Source organism: Ochlerotatus camptorhynchus, unplaced genomic scaffold (genome assembly GCF_037179485.1).
Source record: "Ochlerotatus camptorhynchus isolate MF236.1 unplaced genomic scaffold, CSIRO-AGI_Acam_v1.1 ptg000367l, whole genome shotgun sequence".
NCBI lineage: Eukaryota > Metazoa > Arthropoda > Insecta > Diptera > Culicidae > Ochlerotatus > Ochlerotatus camptorhynchus.
Window position 1 is genome coordinate 775795 of NW_027040855.1, and position 19466 is coordinate 795260.

At 38.5% G+C, this 19466-nt stretch overlaps 1 protein-coding gene across 1 annotated transcript in view; it reads right to left on the reverse strand.

Annotated features, from left to right (window-relative positions):
• Nucleotides 1-7491: 7491 nt before the first annotated feature.
• LOC135709877 (proton-coupled amino acid transporter-like protein CG1139) overlaps nucleotides 7492-19466 on the reverse strand; it is an 80610-nt gene continuing 68635 nt past the window's right edge. The window contains exons 7-8 of the mRNA XM_065232316.1: nucleotides 8397-8572; nucleotides 7492-8329 (exon numbers count right to left, since the gene is read on the reverse strand). Of these exons, the coding sequence (XP_065088388.1) occupies nucleotides 8076-8329; nucleotides 8397-8572 (430 nt within the window). The 3' untranslated portion in view covers nucleotides 7492-8075. The remainder of the gene's footprint in view (nucleotides 8330-8396; nucleotides 8573-19466) is intronic.

Below are 19466 nucleotides of genomic sequence, written 5' to 3' on the forward strand. Positions count from 1 at the left end.
TACGACCAGCCTACGTAGTACAAAAGCCTTGAATAGAAGTTTACAAACGATGAAACCGTCTCCGCACCCTCTGCGTCGTCGTCGTGGTGGATGGGACCATCCGTTTTCACAACCCCCCCAACCACCTCACGGTACCGGCACCGAGTAGCACGAGGGAGACCAAAGCGTGAGAGAGAGAGAGATTTTAAATATTTAAGCAGCACGTGAAAGTTTGCATTGCAGTGAGCAGGATGCCCACTATAGTATGTTTATCAACATTCAACAGCGTCCTCATCGGATAGTGAATGGATCTTGCACGGTGCTGGTGAGTCCGCCTTGTGTGCTGCGGGAGATGAGGACACAATGTGAGCAATGAGAATTTCGTCACCCGCGAGAAGGTTGAATCGCGTGTGGTGGCAGAAATTGTGGCGTTTCTGACGGAGAGCCGAATCATGCGCAGAGTGGCTGCGATGTTTTGATGATGGGCTGTTTCATAGTAGTTAGCAGTTGTTCATATGATATGAAACATACCGATGATCTGATTACACATGGCGGCGTAAATTCGATCCGAGCTTGAACAAACATAAAGTGTTTGAAAAATGTTTACTCAGTCGACAAAATTAGAAATAAACAGCGACTACGCTAATTTTTTACCGAAATCTCAACAACTAAACTGTTCGGTAAAATTTGAGCAATTCAATATAATTGTTTTAAAGCTACTTTAAAACGAAATCTCCACTATAATTACAAGTTTTGATCATTTGAACAAGATTTAACGTGTTTTGAAATTATGTTTGAACAAAATAGGCTTTAAAATAAAAAAATAAGTTTAACCGAACGTTCAGCTAATGAGATTTCGTAAACAAAAATACCGAACATGACAATACATTCTGAGGATGTATACATTTACAAATAACCAGTGTTGTGTTCCTAAAATTTGAGCTAAGTAGTCGCACCGAATATTGACCTGCGCCCTTAAAATATTTTTTTTAAAACTTTATTAGAGAGATATAAATATAAATCTGCCTAAAATAACGATGCGTCTGTCCCTGAAGTTGATGAAGTTGTATCAAATAGTGTATTATCTAGTCGATATGGTACATTGGAAAACATTTTCACTTTATCGATGCTGCATGATGAGCAGCACCGTACTCTACAGGTGAACATCTACAAAGTCCCTGTATCCTTACTTATTGAAATTGTGATTCATTTCCAAAAGTTCTGTCAATTTTTTTCCAAGCACCATAATTTTTGTTCTCTCATTTATCTCATATCATACTTTACTTTCCAAATTTTAGGAAATACCCTGAACAATTTCTAAAAAAAATTCCTAAACATTGGTGGGCAAAATCTCAGACCAAACGAAGTTCCCAAACTACTAGTAAGTAACCAAATCAAATCCTCAACCTTTCTCCTGAGGGATTCCATCCAGAATGAGCTGAAAAAAACCTGAAATCGTGCTCGACCATCTTCGATTTGGATGATACTTTGTCCATATTTTCAGTATGATAGAGCAAGTATTTTCCGCAGGAGAGGAGACCCTTTTGACTCTAGGGTAATTTTTGAAAAGGGCCTATGTGTTTTCGCTTGCATACTTTAAAAAAAATGTAGTTCGAAAACAGTTGGTTGCAGAAAAAAAAAATACTAAGATGGAGTTGTAGGAAACTAATAAGGCTTTATAAAAAAAAACACGGAATTTTTTTTTTGTTTTTACAAAAAAAAAATAAAAAAAAAACCTTAAAATTCAAATAACAAAAAAAACCTATTTTTGATTTTTTTTTAAGTTTTTTTTAATAAAAACTTGAATAGAAAGCAGAGGTTTTGAAAACAACTCCAGGATGGACAAACTTTTAACCAAAAAGTTTTACTTAGTGCAACTTTTAAGGCATTTTTGAAACTTTCATTATTTACGGCAAAATGTTCAGTTTGATGTTAGTATATGATTATTAAAATCATTTCAAACGATAGTGCTCATATCAATAAACTTCCTAAATGTAATTTCCATATAAACTTCAAATGGTTTGTGCCAAGTCTCAGTAAATGAGTTCAAATTTTGGGAGGCTAATCAGGGCCCAATTTGGAACCGTTTGAACACTGTGGAACGAAAATTTCAAATTCTGCATCAGTCTACTGTCCATATTTGGGCGTTGTTGAACTTGTGGTACTTGCACAACATTTCATGTGAGTACCAAAGTACACTGAAGTCTTTTTTACACGGTTTTTTTACGCGGTTTTTTTTACACGGTTATTTTTACACGGTTTTTCGGGATTTACACGGTACGTTTTTAACGATTTCTCGACAACGATACAACCTATCGACTTGATTTCAATCACATTATCCGTTTCAAGCTATAGGTAATCGAATGGCATACTTAGAAAAAAATCACAATTTTTGGTGTAAATACAGAAATTTTTTAAATATGTCTATATGGACCATAGCATGCTATAATTACAAATGGCATCAAAATCCGATTTTTTACAAACATTTAAGCATGTGAAAAATCAAAATCTTGTAGGTTTTTTTTTACACGGTACGTATCCCCCGTGTAAAAAAAGATCTGAGTGTAACCATATAATCACAAAATAACTTTTAATGTAGGCTCATAGTGAGACAATGTCAGTGAGATATGGTTAGTCGGGTATTCAGATGATTATTACTTTAAAAAACTAATCCTGGTTGTATCTCTTTTTCGTTTGCATGTAACACTGTTTGATATCACTAACCGCGCCGAGCCTTCATTCCGGGTGGTGAGCGAACCTGAAGAAAAAGAAGATGATAACCATGAGCCGCTTCTCGGAACGAGTGTATTGTTGATGGACCTGGTCTACGATTCAAGGTTGGATTATGTGATGTTGAGTATCACAAAAAAGGTAAAATAAGTAGCTCGATCTTCATCGAAATGTAAGTATTATTGACAATAATAATAACAATCAACTCGAATATACCTTGAAATACATATATAAAAGGGAAGGGACAGTTCAACAGGGCACCCGATTGAAGCGATTTGGACGGGGAGAGTGGGAATGCCTTGGGAGATTCTTTATTGTTCCGTAGATGCGTATAGGCGACTTTGCCTATCGATCTACCCAATCCGTGTTTGGCCCTTCATACAGCGACATGTTGAGGACAATCAGAGGTTATTAAGCTTGATCAAGACAAACAGAGAAGAGAGCCCACTGCTGTCGGACTTAGTTTCCGTGCTACAATGGGTGGTAAACCACTACCATCACTATCATCGTTAAATTGGCAGTCTTCTATACTAAAACCGGCTTCATCTTGTACATTAATCATGAATGACGCAAGGGTTGAGTGGTCCACGGAGGATACTTAGGGGTTGTTCATAAACTACGTAGACTCTTGAGGGAGGGGGGGGGGGTTGACAAATGTGTACGGTTCATACAAGTTTCTAAAACATTGTATGAACGATGGGGGAGGGGGGTCTAAAACTTCTAAAAATCGGTCTACGTAGTTTGTGAACAGCCCTTTATCCCGGGATGTTGTTAGATAAGAAGCTCTTCTTCTGCTCGCACATAGAGAATACCGTAGTTAAGTGTTTCAACTTGGTTAGGTCTCTGCGGATATAGACATTTACCGCAGAACCCGCATATCAAGGGTGAATAAATTGACTGTATACAAACAAATCAAAGCTAGTGCCTAGAGGGACAGGCCCCCTCCAAAAAATTTTGAAGAGTAACATAATTTAAATTGTCGGTATTAGAATCTGGAGGGGCCTTGATCATTATGGAGGGGACCTTGATCATTATGAAGGGGGCCATGAACCCTAGGCAACTCCATTAGCTACGCATATGACCATAGCACCTGCGATCTTCTACGCAGCTCCGATGTGGGATTCATGTACACAATTGTCCATTTGACACAAGGAAATCCAACCTCCATCTGGAGGTGAACGTTCCGAAAATCTATATATATAAAAATGAATTTCTGTCTGTCTGTCTGACCCTTATAGACTCGGAAACTACTGAACCGATCGGCGTGAAAATTTGTATGCAGGGGTTTTTGGGGCAGGGTAAGGTTCTTATGATGGTTCGAGACCCCTCCTCCTCTGTAAAGGGGGGCTCCCATACAAATGAAACAGAAATTTCTGCATAACTCGAGAACTAATCAAGCAAATGGAACCAAATTTGGCGTGTGGAGGTCATATGGGGTATCCCCTTAGATAAGAGGGGGGGCTGCGTACATGCGTTTTTTAATTGGCGCATAAACTCAAGCTAATATTGAATCCCGAGCACACTCAGCTAGTAGATGTTAAAATTGCTGACATTAAGGCTGTGTTCCATTTGGTAAATTTTCGCTTAAATTTGACGTTTCGAAAATAAATTGTAATGTTGTTTTTGATCACCCTATTTTCGAGAACGTGTTTATCAAAATTGATTCTTGGTCTGTCAGAAATAAGTCCGGTACAATAGCAGGTAGATTTGAAAATTTTCCATCTGACAAATTTAAGTGAAAATCCACCTAATGGAACACAGCCTAAGACTAGATGTGTGCAGAAATGTCATATTTCAGAACATGCTTTGATAAGCAATTTGTATTTAGTAGGTAAGGTGTACATTAGACTGAAACAAAATTTGACCGTAGACGGTGCTCAAGAGCACACAAATCATGGCTACTATGTCACACTGCATAATGTAGTGTTGCATTCAAAACAGCTGCTTGATGATGACATAAAATTATCAATCTCTTAAGCAATTAATAACTATTTAATTTGACGTTTGACTGAAAAACTAGCTTAGAGTTGTAGCTAAGAAAACTTCCCATTAGAATAGTTAGAACTTTTTAACAGTGCAATATGGAAAAAGGCTACGAGACTTGAACAAAAAGTTTGTTTTTCCATATAAACTACAAATGGTTTGTGCCATGTCAATTTCTTGGTCGATAGGTAGGGCCCAGGTGTGGAAGCTGCCTCCCTGGCGTCGGTAGCATTGGTACTGAGTACGAAAAACAAGATCGACGGAAAACAAATCAAGGGAGAAAAACAAAATCAGTGTTTTACCAAATGAGTTCAAATTTTGGTAGGCTTTTCAGGACCCGATTTGGAACCGTTTGAGTTCTTGGAGCAAAAATTTAAAATTTTGCATCAGTCTAGTGTACATAGTAGATTAGGATAGATGTATTTAGGTTGTATATATAAGTATTAAATATATTCAAAGTGTTTTGATGTTCAGACGCAAAGTTTTCGATTTTCAGAGTTTATTGCAAAAGCTATCTAACATGATGCTTTAGTGTGATAATTTATTAGCTCGAGAATGGTCTTAGAAGAGGGTAGGTAGAAAGTTCCGTTAGAGTACGGCAGTATGAAAATTGAATAGAAGTTGGAAATGAGCGAAAATTAATAGAAATTTGTCATGACGAGCGGAGCAACACAATAGTTGGGTAAAGAAGAATTGCTTTATAACACACCATCGGCTGGAAATGCTTTCGGCAACGTGGGGCTTTTGGTAGTGATGAAACGTCACTAGAACTATTCCGAAGCTGCAGACAGTATATTAGCAAAGGCCTGTAGATTTGAAGACATACTTTAAATCTCCGCCTACATCGTACGGGTTAGGCAAAGAAGAGTGCGTTTGATTTTGTCTGTCGCATTAATTAATCATCGCTCATTTTCAACTTCTATTCAATTTTCATACTGCCGTACTCTAACGGAACTATCTACCTTCCTTCTTCTAATAATAATAATAATAATAATAATAATAATAAATTATCACACTAAAGCTTCGTTTTATAAAGTATTGAATAGCTTCTTTTCCAATTTACCCAAGGGGATGGTCACTCCCCACAGTGTGCCAAAACACAGTTGGACACACTCATTGGCAATGTTTGGCACCCCTGAGTTGAAAATTTTAGAGAACAACTGACAACGGACTTATGTCAAAACATTCAAGCTACCAGGACCATAATGATCGGAGTTGTTCGTCAAGAAACTGAGCTTTTTTTTCCCAATTACACCGGCCATTTAAATGTCCATCCGTGTAGAAAACTGTATAACCGGACTTTGTAAAATCATCCGGGTGTACTCCCGGTATCTGTATTTATCCTATCGGGTTTCGATAAGCAAACCACCACGGTCAATTAGAATGAAATCGAATGCGTTTGGATGTTGGCTTTGTTGAGCGGTCGGAGGAGCTGGATCACCATCATCCGGTTGGGCCAGTTTGTCCGGTATCAGCATATCCTACTGAAATGCCTCTGGATCATCGTCTCTTGGTTCGGATTCCACTGCTAGTTGTGTTGTCGCTTCAAAATAAAACATTTGAACTGTAAAATTGACCGGGTTGCCAAACATGCCATTAATCACAAGCATACAATGTCAGTCCGGCGACTGGCACTCTCGGCACAGCCGACACACGTGAGGCACATTGAGAAAAAAGTTGGCTCTAAATTAGTGTGTAGACTTTAGTGACCACATCTTCAATTTACCAAACATACAAATTCCACCAAGATGGTCATACCATAGAGGTAACTCTAAGACCAAAAAGTCCCGAAGAAACCTGCTCAACCTTTTGGCTCAGCTTTGATACTCTCTTCGGTCCCAAGCTAATCGATGCACCCCTCGAAACATAGGAAAATCCACGAACCCTGTCAAACTTTCATAGCGAATCAAAACAAACATAGTGTAGTACTAGAATTTCGACTAGAATGGGGTACGTTAATCAATTTTCTTGGGATCAAATAGGCTAGTCAAGTAGTGAGCCAATTTAACATCGTTAGTTCCACTGGTTGGTCATACTCTAAACAAGCCTGCTAGGACTAGTAACTGTATTTTTTTTTTTTTCGTTTGCTAAAGCTGTGTCTTTTGAAATTCAAACATGTAAACCGCGCTTTAAAAGTCTCCTTAATAAATATAAAAAAAAATAATGTAAACCGTCAACATCAAGAAAAAATATGGGAAATGGCTCTAATGTTGGCCTATGGATCTAACATTGGGCCCATAGCTAAAAAGCTGCTATTTATTAATTTTATCTAGATGAACGCGTCATTGGGACGGTACTAATGGATACTTTGGGTCACTATTGAAAATTTAGTCGAAGGCTGAATTTATGTATGGGCCCAAATTACGGACATTTAGGCCGACATTACATTCATTTCCCCTACATAGTCCTTTCTATATTCGCAAGAATTGATGATCCGAAAGTGAGGAAAATAATAATCAAACGAACCTTTTGGGTGGAGTGAAGACGCCGAAAGTGAGGGTAACAAACGCTTCAAACTGAGATTACGCAAGAGTGCGTGTTATAAACGTCAGAAAGTAAGTAGTTATGTGTCAAATTACAATTTTTGTGACAGCATCCTCTGACCCGTCCTCCGAAACGGCTTCTGGTTGGAGCGGCTCCCGGTCCTTTCCTGTCATGACAGGACATGTTCAAGACATGCCGCAAGAGAGCAGCTAGTAAGTCCCATCATTCTCTGGATTTGCACTTGAATTTATGCTGCTTTCCAGAATCTCTGTCAAAACTCAAAACTCAAAACACAAAACCATACTATTCTATAGTTTGAAATTGACGCTTTATTGAATCAAAAGGATTAACCTAAATACACAGCATGCTATAAAATTCGTAAATATTTATCTTCGAAAACTGCATTTCGACATTTAAACAATCCATAGATTGTGCAGCATACTGATCGTCAGTATCTTAATCCTAGCAATTCAATACTTAATTGAGTTGGCACATGATTTTCTATCACTCTAGCGATATAAATTTACAATCTTAAATTACGAGAACATATTCACGTGTCGATACAGTAGTTGTCTGTGGGGTCGCTCATTGTAATGCTCTACAAACTACACTGAATGATATTTTCTAGTTCCAATTCTATCTACACACAGTTTAAAACCGTTTTGTTTTAGGAATGCTATCAAAACTGTTCCGCTCGACCAGGTGGGAAAGCCTGTTCCCTCACCGGAATCGAACGAATAGAAGAAACCCGTCCCCGTTGGCATTGGTTGGAGCTGATCCTCCGTCGGTGTAAGGCTCATTAATACTCGCAAGCACATCTAACGTGTACTGCGCTTGAATCACTGTTTCTTCGTCGTTACTGGTTATCACGCACTGAAATTCGTTCCTTGCACACGAATCTACTCATCCTCGAAGAAGGTCTGCACGATCTCCTTGAGGCTGGTAGTGGTACCGACCACCAGCCCCACGATGGCAATGACTCCGATGATGACGTTCTTGGTGACCATCCAGGTCTTGGCCCAACCGTGCCTTTGATGCCAGTAGGTGCAGGTCTGAATCAGTGCCGGGAAGGCAATGCCCAGTGCCGATAGGCAGAGAGCACCAAACAGCGAGATGAACAGCTCCAGGTTCGGGATAGCCACGGCCAGTAGGACTGAAATAATCATGTGGTTTTAGTGAAATAAGTGGTAATTTGCGGCAGCGGAGAATTAGGTTCTTACATGTGATGAGAACCAGGAACGTCCGGACGATGTACTCGTAGAAGACACTTCGAGGCGAATCACCTAAGTGTTTCTTGGCATAATCGTTCCAGGTGATGTCGATCGCCACGTAGCAAGCCAATCCGTGAGTGATGTAGATGGCAAATGCCAGCATCGCCTTGACGCACTGGGCCAAGCTGAAAATGAGGAGAATAGATATCAATTGATGTAAATTGTTCAGTTGTACAAATACAAGGAAGGGTATAATGTGATTCCAAAACATTGCAGCCTGCAAAGGGTATGTCACTTTCGGGCGCCGATTTGTCAGATGAATGGCACCTCGTATTTGCAAATTTGACGGCAACAACAACTTTTGTCTATGGCTGCTGGAAGTCAAAATCCTTTGATTTCGGTCAGCACCTAATCTTAACGCTATCAGGCACGAATGTTGGCCACATTAATCAGCTGAAGAGTCCAAAACTTATAGACTGAGAGACGATTCCACCGGGTGTCTGGGTTGACCTGGATGTGCCCTGATGGTATTCATGACATTTTACATATTGATGACAGTACCACTCCGATACTTCATTTGATGTTTGCAAGCCTTAGTAATTGTTTGTTTGTATCTTTTCGATAAAGCATACGATACTTAAAACCCCTAGAAGAACAGCAACAAGGACACTCAGGGGAGCAACTAGGACTAGTGTTGAGCACGATGTAGCACCGAAACACAGCAGTAGCAAACTTCAAGTCAAACAACAAGGTTTGCAACATGGAGATCCAAAATAACGGAGGTCATGATCGACAAACTCTATGAGTTAATTAAGGATAAAAATTAAGAGTTTTGTAGGGCTATGAAATTGTTTTTTGCTTAGTAATTTAATTAATAATTACTTAATTTTTTATTTATAAATTTTATTCTAAAATAAACAAACATTCAATTCAAAGTTTTAAATTTAGGAGACATTTGATAGCCTTAATTGAATCCAATTTTCATATTTAAAAATTCAGTTCCTATCCCATTTAAAATAAGGTTCCAAACATATACAGTTGTGTACAATATAATAGCAGCGCCAGCGCATACCAATTTCCATACAAGATGGTCAACTTTGACATGATGTAACTTTGTTAACTTATGATCAATTGAGCGAACGTTTCAACCACAGAACTACAAATATGTTCAATTTTACGATTACAAAATAAAAAAAATTGGTAGCACCTGTTGGAAAGTGAGACACTAGGTTAAATGATTCAAAATAATAGCAGTAACCAGCATTCAGGTACCTCTGAATAATGTGTGTTTACAGTAACCGGTCACACCATATTATTACATTTTAATGTTGCAAAATTATGACAGATAAACTGAATCTCATTTGAGTTTGTCATTTATCTGTGTTCTGTGCAAAAATCTATCAAATAGCAAACGCTGTAATTCAATAGATTAACGCCAATTAAATTGTTTAAAATTAACATATTTTTGTGAGTTTGAACTTACTTATCCTCGTTTACACAAGGCATACCCAACAAATAATTTGAGCTGATTAAAAGCTGAAGAAGCTATTTTTTAGCTGAAGAAACATAGTTTTGCCTGCATAAGGTCTTATTCAACTGTCAATGTTTGTTGGGTAGGGCTGTATTTAAATTTGCAAACATTATGGTACCATTTTGATAAGTCTTTGTCCGGCTTTGTTGCGCTGATGTATGCCATGAAAGTTGCAAATCATATACTTTTTTTTATATATCTTTATTAAGGAGACTTTCAGCCCTGGGCTGGTTCGTCTCCGGATTTCAAATCATATACGTTACAAGCCAATACGTTTGATTCGTGTAATCTCCATTTCTCGAGTATCGACGCCAGTCCCAAAACAATAGATGACATGAAAGTTGAAAACAAAAGCAAAGTTCCAGTTGGGATTTAATAACTATGACTAATCACTTTATGTCCCTAATGACAGAATTCTGAACTAAACTGTGCACCATCCAATAGATCATGTGCATCTGAGCAACTCAGCCAAAGGTAGTAAGTCAGTTCATGCACTGGTGAAGAAATTTTCAACTTATCTGGCCACCATACAATAGATCTTATAAATCTGATCAACTTTGTCAAAAACAGCAACCATCTATCTAGTTGAGTTTGCAAGTTATAGAAAGTAATTATAAGTCAAATCGTATACTCGCTACGCCTGGTGAGAGAACTAAGAACTGAGCTGTCCTCTATACAATAGGTCGTGTTGACAGCAAGCTTCTATCTTCAAATGGTACTAGTGTTTAGTGATTATTTCGAGTGAGATACGATAGGTCTTGTCATTCATAACTGAAGACTGCAAACTTCTATCTAGTCGTACTGTCAAGGTAAAGCATGCAATAAGATGAAAAATTGTACACTAGTGTCACATGGCGAGTGAATTCTGGACTGAGCTATCCATCATCCAATAGGTCTTAATTATCAGAACAACTTTGTCCATGACCGCCTCCTTCTATCTAGTCTAAATCCCAAATTAAATCAATGAGAAGCTAATTGGTGTACTAGCAATAAGAAGTAAAAAGTATACTAGTGTGATGTACACCATCCAATAAGTCTCTTTCACTTGAAAAAACTTTTCCAAAGACAGAAACTTTCTATCTAGTCAAGGTGTGAAGTTCAGCGAATAATTTATTAGTGCCACCTGGAAGACGAATTCTGAACTCAGCTGTTCACCTTCCAATAGGCCTTATGCATCTGAACAGCTTTGATGAAGACCGCAACTCAGAGATGTCATGGTAAATTTGGAACTGGTTACTTATTTAGAATTACCCTTTGCACCCTTGTATTTTTTTTATTATAGACACTTTAAATCAAATGGTGCATTCATGTCTAGTGCTCTTGTATGGATTAAACTTAAATATTTTTTTTCAATATTTTTTTTTTAATTGTGGCTTAAAAGTTTCATCAATTTTCAATAGTTTCTTTGTAACAAACAGATCTTACATAAATTATGATTCAAAGGGTATCAAAAGAATTTAATTCCATCAATAAAATGCCCAGTTATAGGCGTTTCAAACCTAACACTATTTCGTTACACATTTTTTTTTTATTTGCCTCCCAGTACAGTCCACAAAGACGTTGTTCTACATTAAAAAAACGTTAACGTTAAAATTAGTTTTTGGAATGCTTCAAATTCACGGGCTTCGGTCACCAGGTGAGAAACCGCAAAGGCTAAGACAGATCCATGTATAGAAGATGCAGTGGGAATATTCACATTGCAAGAGACTGTTATAAGTAGCTGAAGTGCATGCTCTTCAAAACGGAGAATGGAAACAATCACAGTACTGGAGACTATTTGAGTTCTAAAATGTATTGGTGGACCAGAAGTAATGGAGGTATCTCAAATGCATTACAATCACTGTGACACTGCACAACAACGGTTATGGTAATCTACATTGTAACAAAGTGCGACTTTGCAATCATCATCAGATTTGTATGGCATGATGTCTATTTACTTGTGTGTGAGAAATCAAAATTTTTTAGCCGTCGGGTGGTAACAGCACATGACGTTTTGGACGTGTTCTTTTTGGGGCCTTATTGGAGTTGGTTCCGCGTATCCAGGTGTGGCCAGATCCACCTGATGGTCCATGATGTCTATTTAGTTTTGGACTTGGAAAAAAAAATTTGGTTACCCGAGTAGGAACGAATATCTCGATACCGTGCCGATTCAAATTTCGGACACTTAAACTCGAATTTCGGACACTTTTAAAAGTTGATTATCTCGGTCGAATATGATCCACATGTCTTGTAAATTTTAAATTTTTTTGACTAGTGCCCTCCACGATCATCTAACATTATTACTTTGTTTCTAACTGGATGTAATATTTAATTAAAAATGAAAGTGTCCGAAATTTGAATCGTCCGAAATTTGAATAGGAACGGTACCTTAAATTGGTATGGGTGAGCCTGACATAAGAGCTAAAATACAAAAAAAAAAAATACCAAAAAAATTTTCCCAATACCCTTCCAATACCAAATTCTGATTATGCAATACCAAAACAATATCACCCAGGTATTCTTTTGGTATCTAAATATCAATTTGTGGTATTTACAAAGTATTTTACATGTAATTTTTTGGTAATATTCTTTGGTATTTTACCTCTTATGTCATGCTGGTCAATACCAAATTTCTGTGTCGGATCAGAATTAGGTATTCATTAGTTATTTTTTCCTGCTCGGGCAGAGTGCCATTTTAGGAACCTTCATTTTTCCTTTGAGGCCAGTAGATCTTGAATCGGTTAAAATATAGATTTTAAGAGTGATTTTTTTAGAAATATGAATCCACAGTAGACGTGTTTTTTTTTTTTATCAAATGCACATGTCACTCGAGCCCGAGCTCGAGCCATCATCTATTAATGAAACAGTCATCGATCGACATTGAAAAGCAATGCAACTATGTTCTGTCAATCTAATTGAAACTTTTATTGGCTCTGTTGTCTTGAGAATTTTACCTGCAACGGCCTCTTTTCCGATTTTTATCTCTCAATCTATGGAATCCACACAAAAACTAGGTATGAATGAAATTTTTAGAACAGTATAAAGGGTGTCCACGATGAAATTGCCACACTATGAAATTGCTCTAACTTTTTAACCGTTGGGTAGAATTTAATGAAAATTTGGGTGGATTTAGTTCATAGTGCATTATTTACATCCTGCAAGTTTTAAAGTCCTGTGATCAAAACTCGCGGAAATGGAGTCGAAAGAACAGCTCGTGCGTGATAACATCTTGCGCATTCATCACGAGAACAAGGATCTCTCGCATCGTTCCATCGCTAAAACGTTGGGAATCGCGAATTCCACGGTGTCACGAGTGATTAAGCGGTTCGAGGAACGGTTGACCACCGATCGGAAGCCCAGAAGTGAAGGTAAAAGTATTCCGTACAACACCAAAAATCACAACCGCGTAGTTGGGGCCTTCAACCGAAATCCGAACGCCTCCGTTAGGGATGTGGCTAAGAAGCTGCACCTAAGCCGAAGTTTTGTCCAGAAGGCCAAAACTAAGGCTGGGCTTCGAACGTTCAAGGTACAAAAGGCCCCTAATCGCGACGAGAAGCAGAACAAGTCCGCCAAAACCCGTGCCAGGAAGTTGTACCTCAACATGCTGACGAAAGTTGAATGCTGCATCATGGACGACGAAACATATGTGAAGGCCGACTTCAAACAGATCCCCCGCAACCTGTTTTTCACGGCCAAGGATAAGTTCAGCGTTCCGGAGCATGTCCGCACTCAGAAGATGTCCAAATTTGCGAAGAAATTCCTGGTTTGGCAAGCCATCTGCACGTGCGGGAAGCGGAGTGCACCTTTCGTGACCTAGGACACGATGAACGGACAGGTGTACATAAAAGAGTGCCTCCAGAAGTGGCTGCTTTCTCTCCTGAAGGCCCACAACGTCCCAACAATCTTCTGGCCGGATTTGGCCTCATGCCACTACTCCAAGGACGTGCTGAAGTGGTATGCGGACAATAAGGTCAATTTCGTGCCGAAAATGTTCAACCCTCCCAACACTCCGGAGCTCCGCCCCATCGAGAAGTACTGGGCGATTATGAAGCAGCACCTTCTTAAACGACCTAAGGTAGTGAAGACAGTCGAGGAACTGAAGAAAGTATGGGTTTACATACAAAAAACGGTTGATTCACAGGTTGTGCAGAATCTTATGGCCGGGGTTAAGGCCAAGGTGCGGGCATTTGCGTATGGACTGTAAATAAAATACGAGTAAAATGGTAAAATGAAGTTTAATAGTTATTTCTCAATCCCTGAAAATTTGATGGCAATCGGATGAAAACTCGAATTTTGCGAATCAATTTTGTGTGTGGCAATTTCATCGTGGACACCCTTTAAGGAACATTATACCGTAGACTACACATTTTTATATCATACTAGCAGAGTGTGCCCGGCCTTGCTCGGGATTCAATATTAGCTTGAGTTTATGCGCCAATTAAAAAAAAAACATGCTATATTGTACGTAGCCCCCTCCCTCCTCTTATATAAGGGGTTACCTCCTATGACCTTCACATGCCAAATTTGGTTCCGTTTGCTTGATTAGTTCTCGAGTTATGCAAAAACTTCTGTTTAATTTGTAAGGGACCCCCTACAGAGGAGAGAGGGGTATCGAACCATCATAAGAACCTTTCCATGCCCCAAAAACTCTTCACGCCGATCGGTTCAGTAGTTTCCGAGTCAGACAGTCAGACAGACAGACGGACAGAAATTTATTTTTATATATTCAGATGGGTGGAAAGTTCGTATAGAACAAATTACCTAACGTAGATTACCTAAAAAACATAAAATTAACTTAAAGCACCTCTAAATCATCACCGATTTAGCTGAAAATTTCCACAGAAGTTCAAATTAATATGACGAACAGTTATCACAGTTGACCCAGTCGATCCCGAACATTTCAGTTAAAATGAACAGGTCTAGTGTAGAGGTACCAGATATGTTTTACAGTCAGTTGGATGCGAAGGATCGTCAGGCAGACTGTTCTCCGAAACGACCCAAGACGGCTGCAGAGTGAGTTCGGTGTTATCAAGCCAACATAAAAGTAGTCAGAGGTAATGCGTCACCATCTGCTGGTTGGGACGCTGGAGAAGGTGAAGGCAACTCGAGGTAGGAAATTCAAATTAATGTGTAAGAACCTTTGAAGTTATGAATTTTGGTTGGACCTATCCAAAAATGAATCATGTTGGACCTATTTTTACCGGCGCTAATTTAGTTCAAGAAAGTCTAAGAATAGCGGTGCCGATGGTGTAATGGTAAGCGTGATTATCCTCCCACCCCTGCAGGCCTGGGTTCTATCCCAGTCAGTGCCGCCGGGATGTTCTGAGGCATGACATCTCTGATCACGCCTTTCTTCCGAAGGGAAGTTAATCCGTTGGTCCCCGGTTCATGAGTTGATGGGTCGATAGGTAGGGTCCAGGTGTGGGAGCTGCCTCCCTGGCGTCGGTAGCATTGGTGCTCTGCACGGAAAACAAGATCGACGAAAATCAAATACAGGAAAAAAAAATTCTCATGAACATAACTCAGTTTAGAACGTCCACAAGAGGAATGTTTACTTACCTTTTCAATATTTTTGTGCAGTAGCATTATACTGCACAAAACATTGAAAATGTAAGTAAACATAACATAAGTAAACAGTAAGTAAAAGATGTAAACTTCATGATCTATTATAATTATTATTATTATTATTATAACATTAATTTTATTGAGAAGTTTGAATATTTGGATGGATTCCTAATTTATATTTGTATCATGATTGGACCTAGTGGTTTCCTGCATTGGCTGTCAGGTGTGCTTCGGTTTGTTTAAAATTTCCTTGGCGCGCAGCAACATAATTTTCTATTTACTTTCCTAGTTACAACTTTTTTAAACAGCAAAGACGAAGTAGATAAATTCTCATGTGATTTAAATCGTCACATAATGGATTTTGATCCAAGTCTAAAGCTGGCTACTTTCCTAGGGGTTTCCGGAAATTGACTGGATCCTGGCTATTCCTAATAACTGCCGTTGAACTGGTTGTTGAATTTTATTGTGATTCAATGGTTTTTGACTATATTCAGAACAGACCATACTAGTCACTTTTCCGAGGGGATCGAAACATGGCCAGGTGTGGTCAATGTGGCACTCGGCCCCCCAAATGACTACCATTGAACTATTTTGTTTTGGTAATGTGATTTGAGGTGTCACATGATAAGTTTTATTCGTTAGCGGTTGCAATTTGCCTCATGCCTCATACGAGATTTTGCTCTGACTTTGAAATTCAAAAATTGAATCCCCCAAATTTTCAATTAATGTTGTATTAAGCACCTACTTATTGGAAACCAAACGTTTGACTTTAGAAAAATCACAGTATTCTATGTTGCATCATTCTACGATGTAAGGGTTGTCCTCCAAATTGAAGAACAAATAGGTGCTTAAATCCCGTAGGGTCCTTATACCCCTTCCTTCCCTACTTCGCTGACAAATGAACCAACATTTTGTTCAATATTGAAAGTACCGTCTTCTGATAAGAAAAACAACTGCCTTTTGCGTTATCATAAAATGCAACCTTCACTCTCTTCTTTGCTTTAGAGACCTAATTTAAAACTAATGATAGAGCTACTGAAAAAAAATTAACGTATTTTTTGGCAGTTGTTTTATCCCACAACATGCATGGCATCTTTGTGGACTATACTGAGGTGCTACTCCAAAATATATACCGGCTTGTTTAGGACCCCACATTTGAATTTTCATAATTTATTACATTCCTGGGAAAATACTTGAACCAACATTGAACCATAACCGAAACAATGAAATATTTGAAAATTTTAAGATAAAGTATAATAGTCAAAAATGTATGATGTATGCGTAGTTCTACGTCAGACTGCGGTCGTGTCTAGGACACAACCCTTTAATTGATCATTTTGTCAAGCTTCTGCATTCATGTTCCATCAGATGTCACAGCTGTTGTTTGCGTTGACATCTATCAGAAACTAGACACAATCTGTTTTCCTATAATTGTTAACAGAGGACACTGCAGTGCAAAACATGTCTGGTACCTCTATATATGCATTTAGATTATTATTCGAAGTCCCTCCTTTTTTACACATTCTGCACACAAAATAGCTCACCCCTCACAGAATTTCCCGCCGAATTTTATGTATGGGGCGGCGCATAAAGTATCTTTTGCGCAGAATATGTAAAAAAGGAGGGGCTTCAAATGTTAAAGCAAATGCATGTATAGAGGTACCAGACATGTTTTGTAGTGTCAGGTACTCTATTTTGTAATCTGTGAAAGGGAAATAACAAATCGAGTGTCAACAAAATACATGGCATGTTGAGAGATTGAGCTCGTAAGAGAGAATTTCTCTCTCAAATTTGAATTTTTTAGCTCTCTGGGTCTGGTAGTAAATCAGGTAAAACTGTATGGGGAAAAATCATTTTTATTTAATTGTAGCTTGTTTAGCATTAATTTCCGGGAAAAAACCTTAACCACAAAGCCCCTGACTAATTTCTTTAGGTTGTCGTTCACTTTTTTTGACCTGAACATGCACCGAAAGCGAATTATTCCCACTTCTCTCAATTTCTATATGGGGGCTTTTATCACTTCCTACCAGTGGAACAGCGCCATCTCTGTGGAAAATGGTCGAACAAAATGATTAATTTTGTTGACTCGCTAATGCACAATGTGTCACTTTTTTGTAGCGCCACTCCACCTGGAAAGCTTCTTTTGACAGTTCGTTTCCGAATGTTAGGAAAAGCCAAAGAAATTTCAAGTCTCTATCACATTTCATTAGAAAGTTACAGCTTTTTTTACAGTGACCCCGATGTTCTAGGAAGGTTAATACACCTCTCCTACAAATATCAGAAAAGTTCAATGAGATAAACCATTTAGGGTCTACCCGTGTCCCTCGAGATCGTCAAGTCGACGATGATAGGAGTACATACCGTGGTAGAGGTAACAGTAGCTGTAATTTCCAAACCTACGACTGGATGCCTTCCTTCAGATAACAACTTGAGTGCGGTAAAAATCGATAGAACTGTTTCAAACACATCGTCGGTACATGAGCGAGTCGGTGATCATCTCTTTTTGTCAGTGGTGGCGGGGGGGAATACCCCTCACCATCCCTCTCCAACGGGGGAGTTTGGTAAAGAGAGATGATCAAACCGATTTGTACCTTCCTAAAGCTGTCCTTGCTCGCTTTCTGTCGTACTCTAACGGAACTATCACGTCTATATTTCCATCTCCTCATCTATCGTATAAAAATTAACACTTTAGTCTGTTATTTGAAATTAGTATCTTAGACTATGTAAATCGTTGAATTCACGCAGAATTCATACTAAACATAAACATTGCTGTTTTTTGCATTTGTATCCAATGTACTTCACAAATAAATGCTTCATATGTGTAGATACGAGGGTATGTGGAATGCCGTCAATATGACTGTAATAGAGATACTGCCAGAGCTAAAATGATAGTGGAGAGATGATCAGTGAACTACCAACGCTGGACAGATGAGCTGATGAGAAGTGCATGAGCATGAAGGATCAATTTAAAATTTAAAAGCGTGGACAAGTGAGGACTTTAAATGCCAGCTTCAGAGGATAGAAGATATATTTCAAAGGGCTTTGAGATCTTCATGATAATCCTGAGAAAGTTTCGCTCGAAAGCATAGTATACTTCAAACCACGAGAATCCCGGTCATAAAACCAGGGAGCCTATAAATCCAAATGACTAAAAACAACTAACAACTAAATGAAAAAGCTCAGAAGTTCTCAGGCGAATATCCAGCTGTAGCAAAAGCGCTTGATAAAGCCTAGCATGTTATTTGCCCTGTGCATAATTATTTATTTCAGGAGTCCTGACTCAATTCCATTTTTATTTTTTGCAATTTAAAGAGTAGCATTGGTATGTCAATGCGGCCCAATGCCTTTCTAAAGTCTGTATAGAGGGCTTCTACGTGGTTTCTATTATCATGACATTCAATGAATTGTCAAAAAATTCAAGTAAATTTGTTCAGGTCGAACGACCATTGAAGAGGCCGTGTTGCATGTTAGTAATCCTATTTTTGATTTGGAGATATAATTTTTCGTTGACAATTGCCTCGAAAAGTTTAGGAATGCAAGAAATTATGGCCATTCCACGATAAATACGTACGTCAGATTTTCGGCCAGATTTGAGCTTTTCCAAATTTTTAGGAAGGTTCAATGGAGCAGTAAGTTCCATTGCTAGACTTCTCATAAATGCTGGAGGAATTCCACCAGGTTCAAGACCTTTTGAGTTGACAAATTTTTCAAAGCCTGCAAAATATCGTGCACTTGAAGTTAATTGTCGCCACCCAAGTAGCATTTCTTGTTTTATTGCACTCTATTAGTGGTTATTGAGATCAATTTCATAAAACCGCCAATAAAATTAATAGCTCCAGCACAACCTTTTGATAACCGCTATAAGATCGTCTTACAGCTTAGTGGACCACTCTTGATAAGGTTTATAAAGCATGTTTGAGAATCACAATAAAGCTGTCTTAAAACCTTTTGTCAGGAAGCCTCATACTCTACAAAAGGTTCTCATAGCCTCTATAAGAGTAATA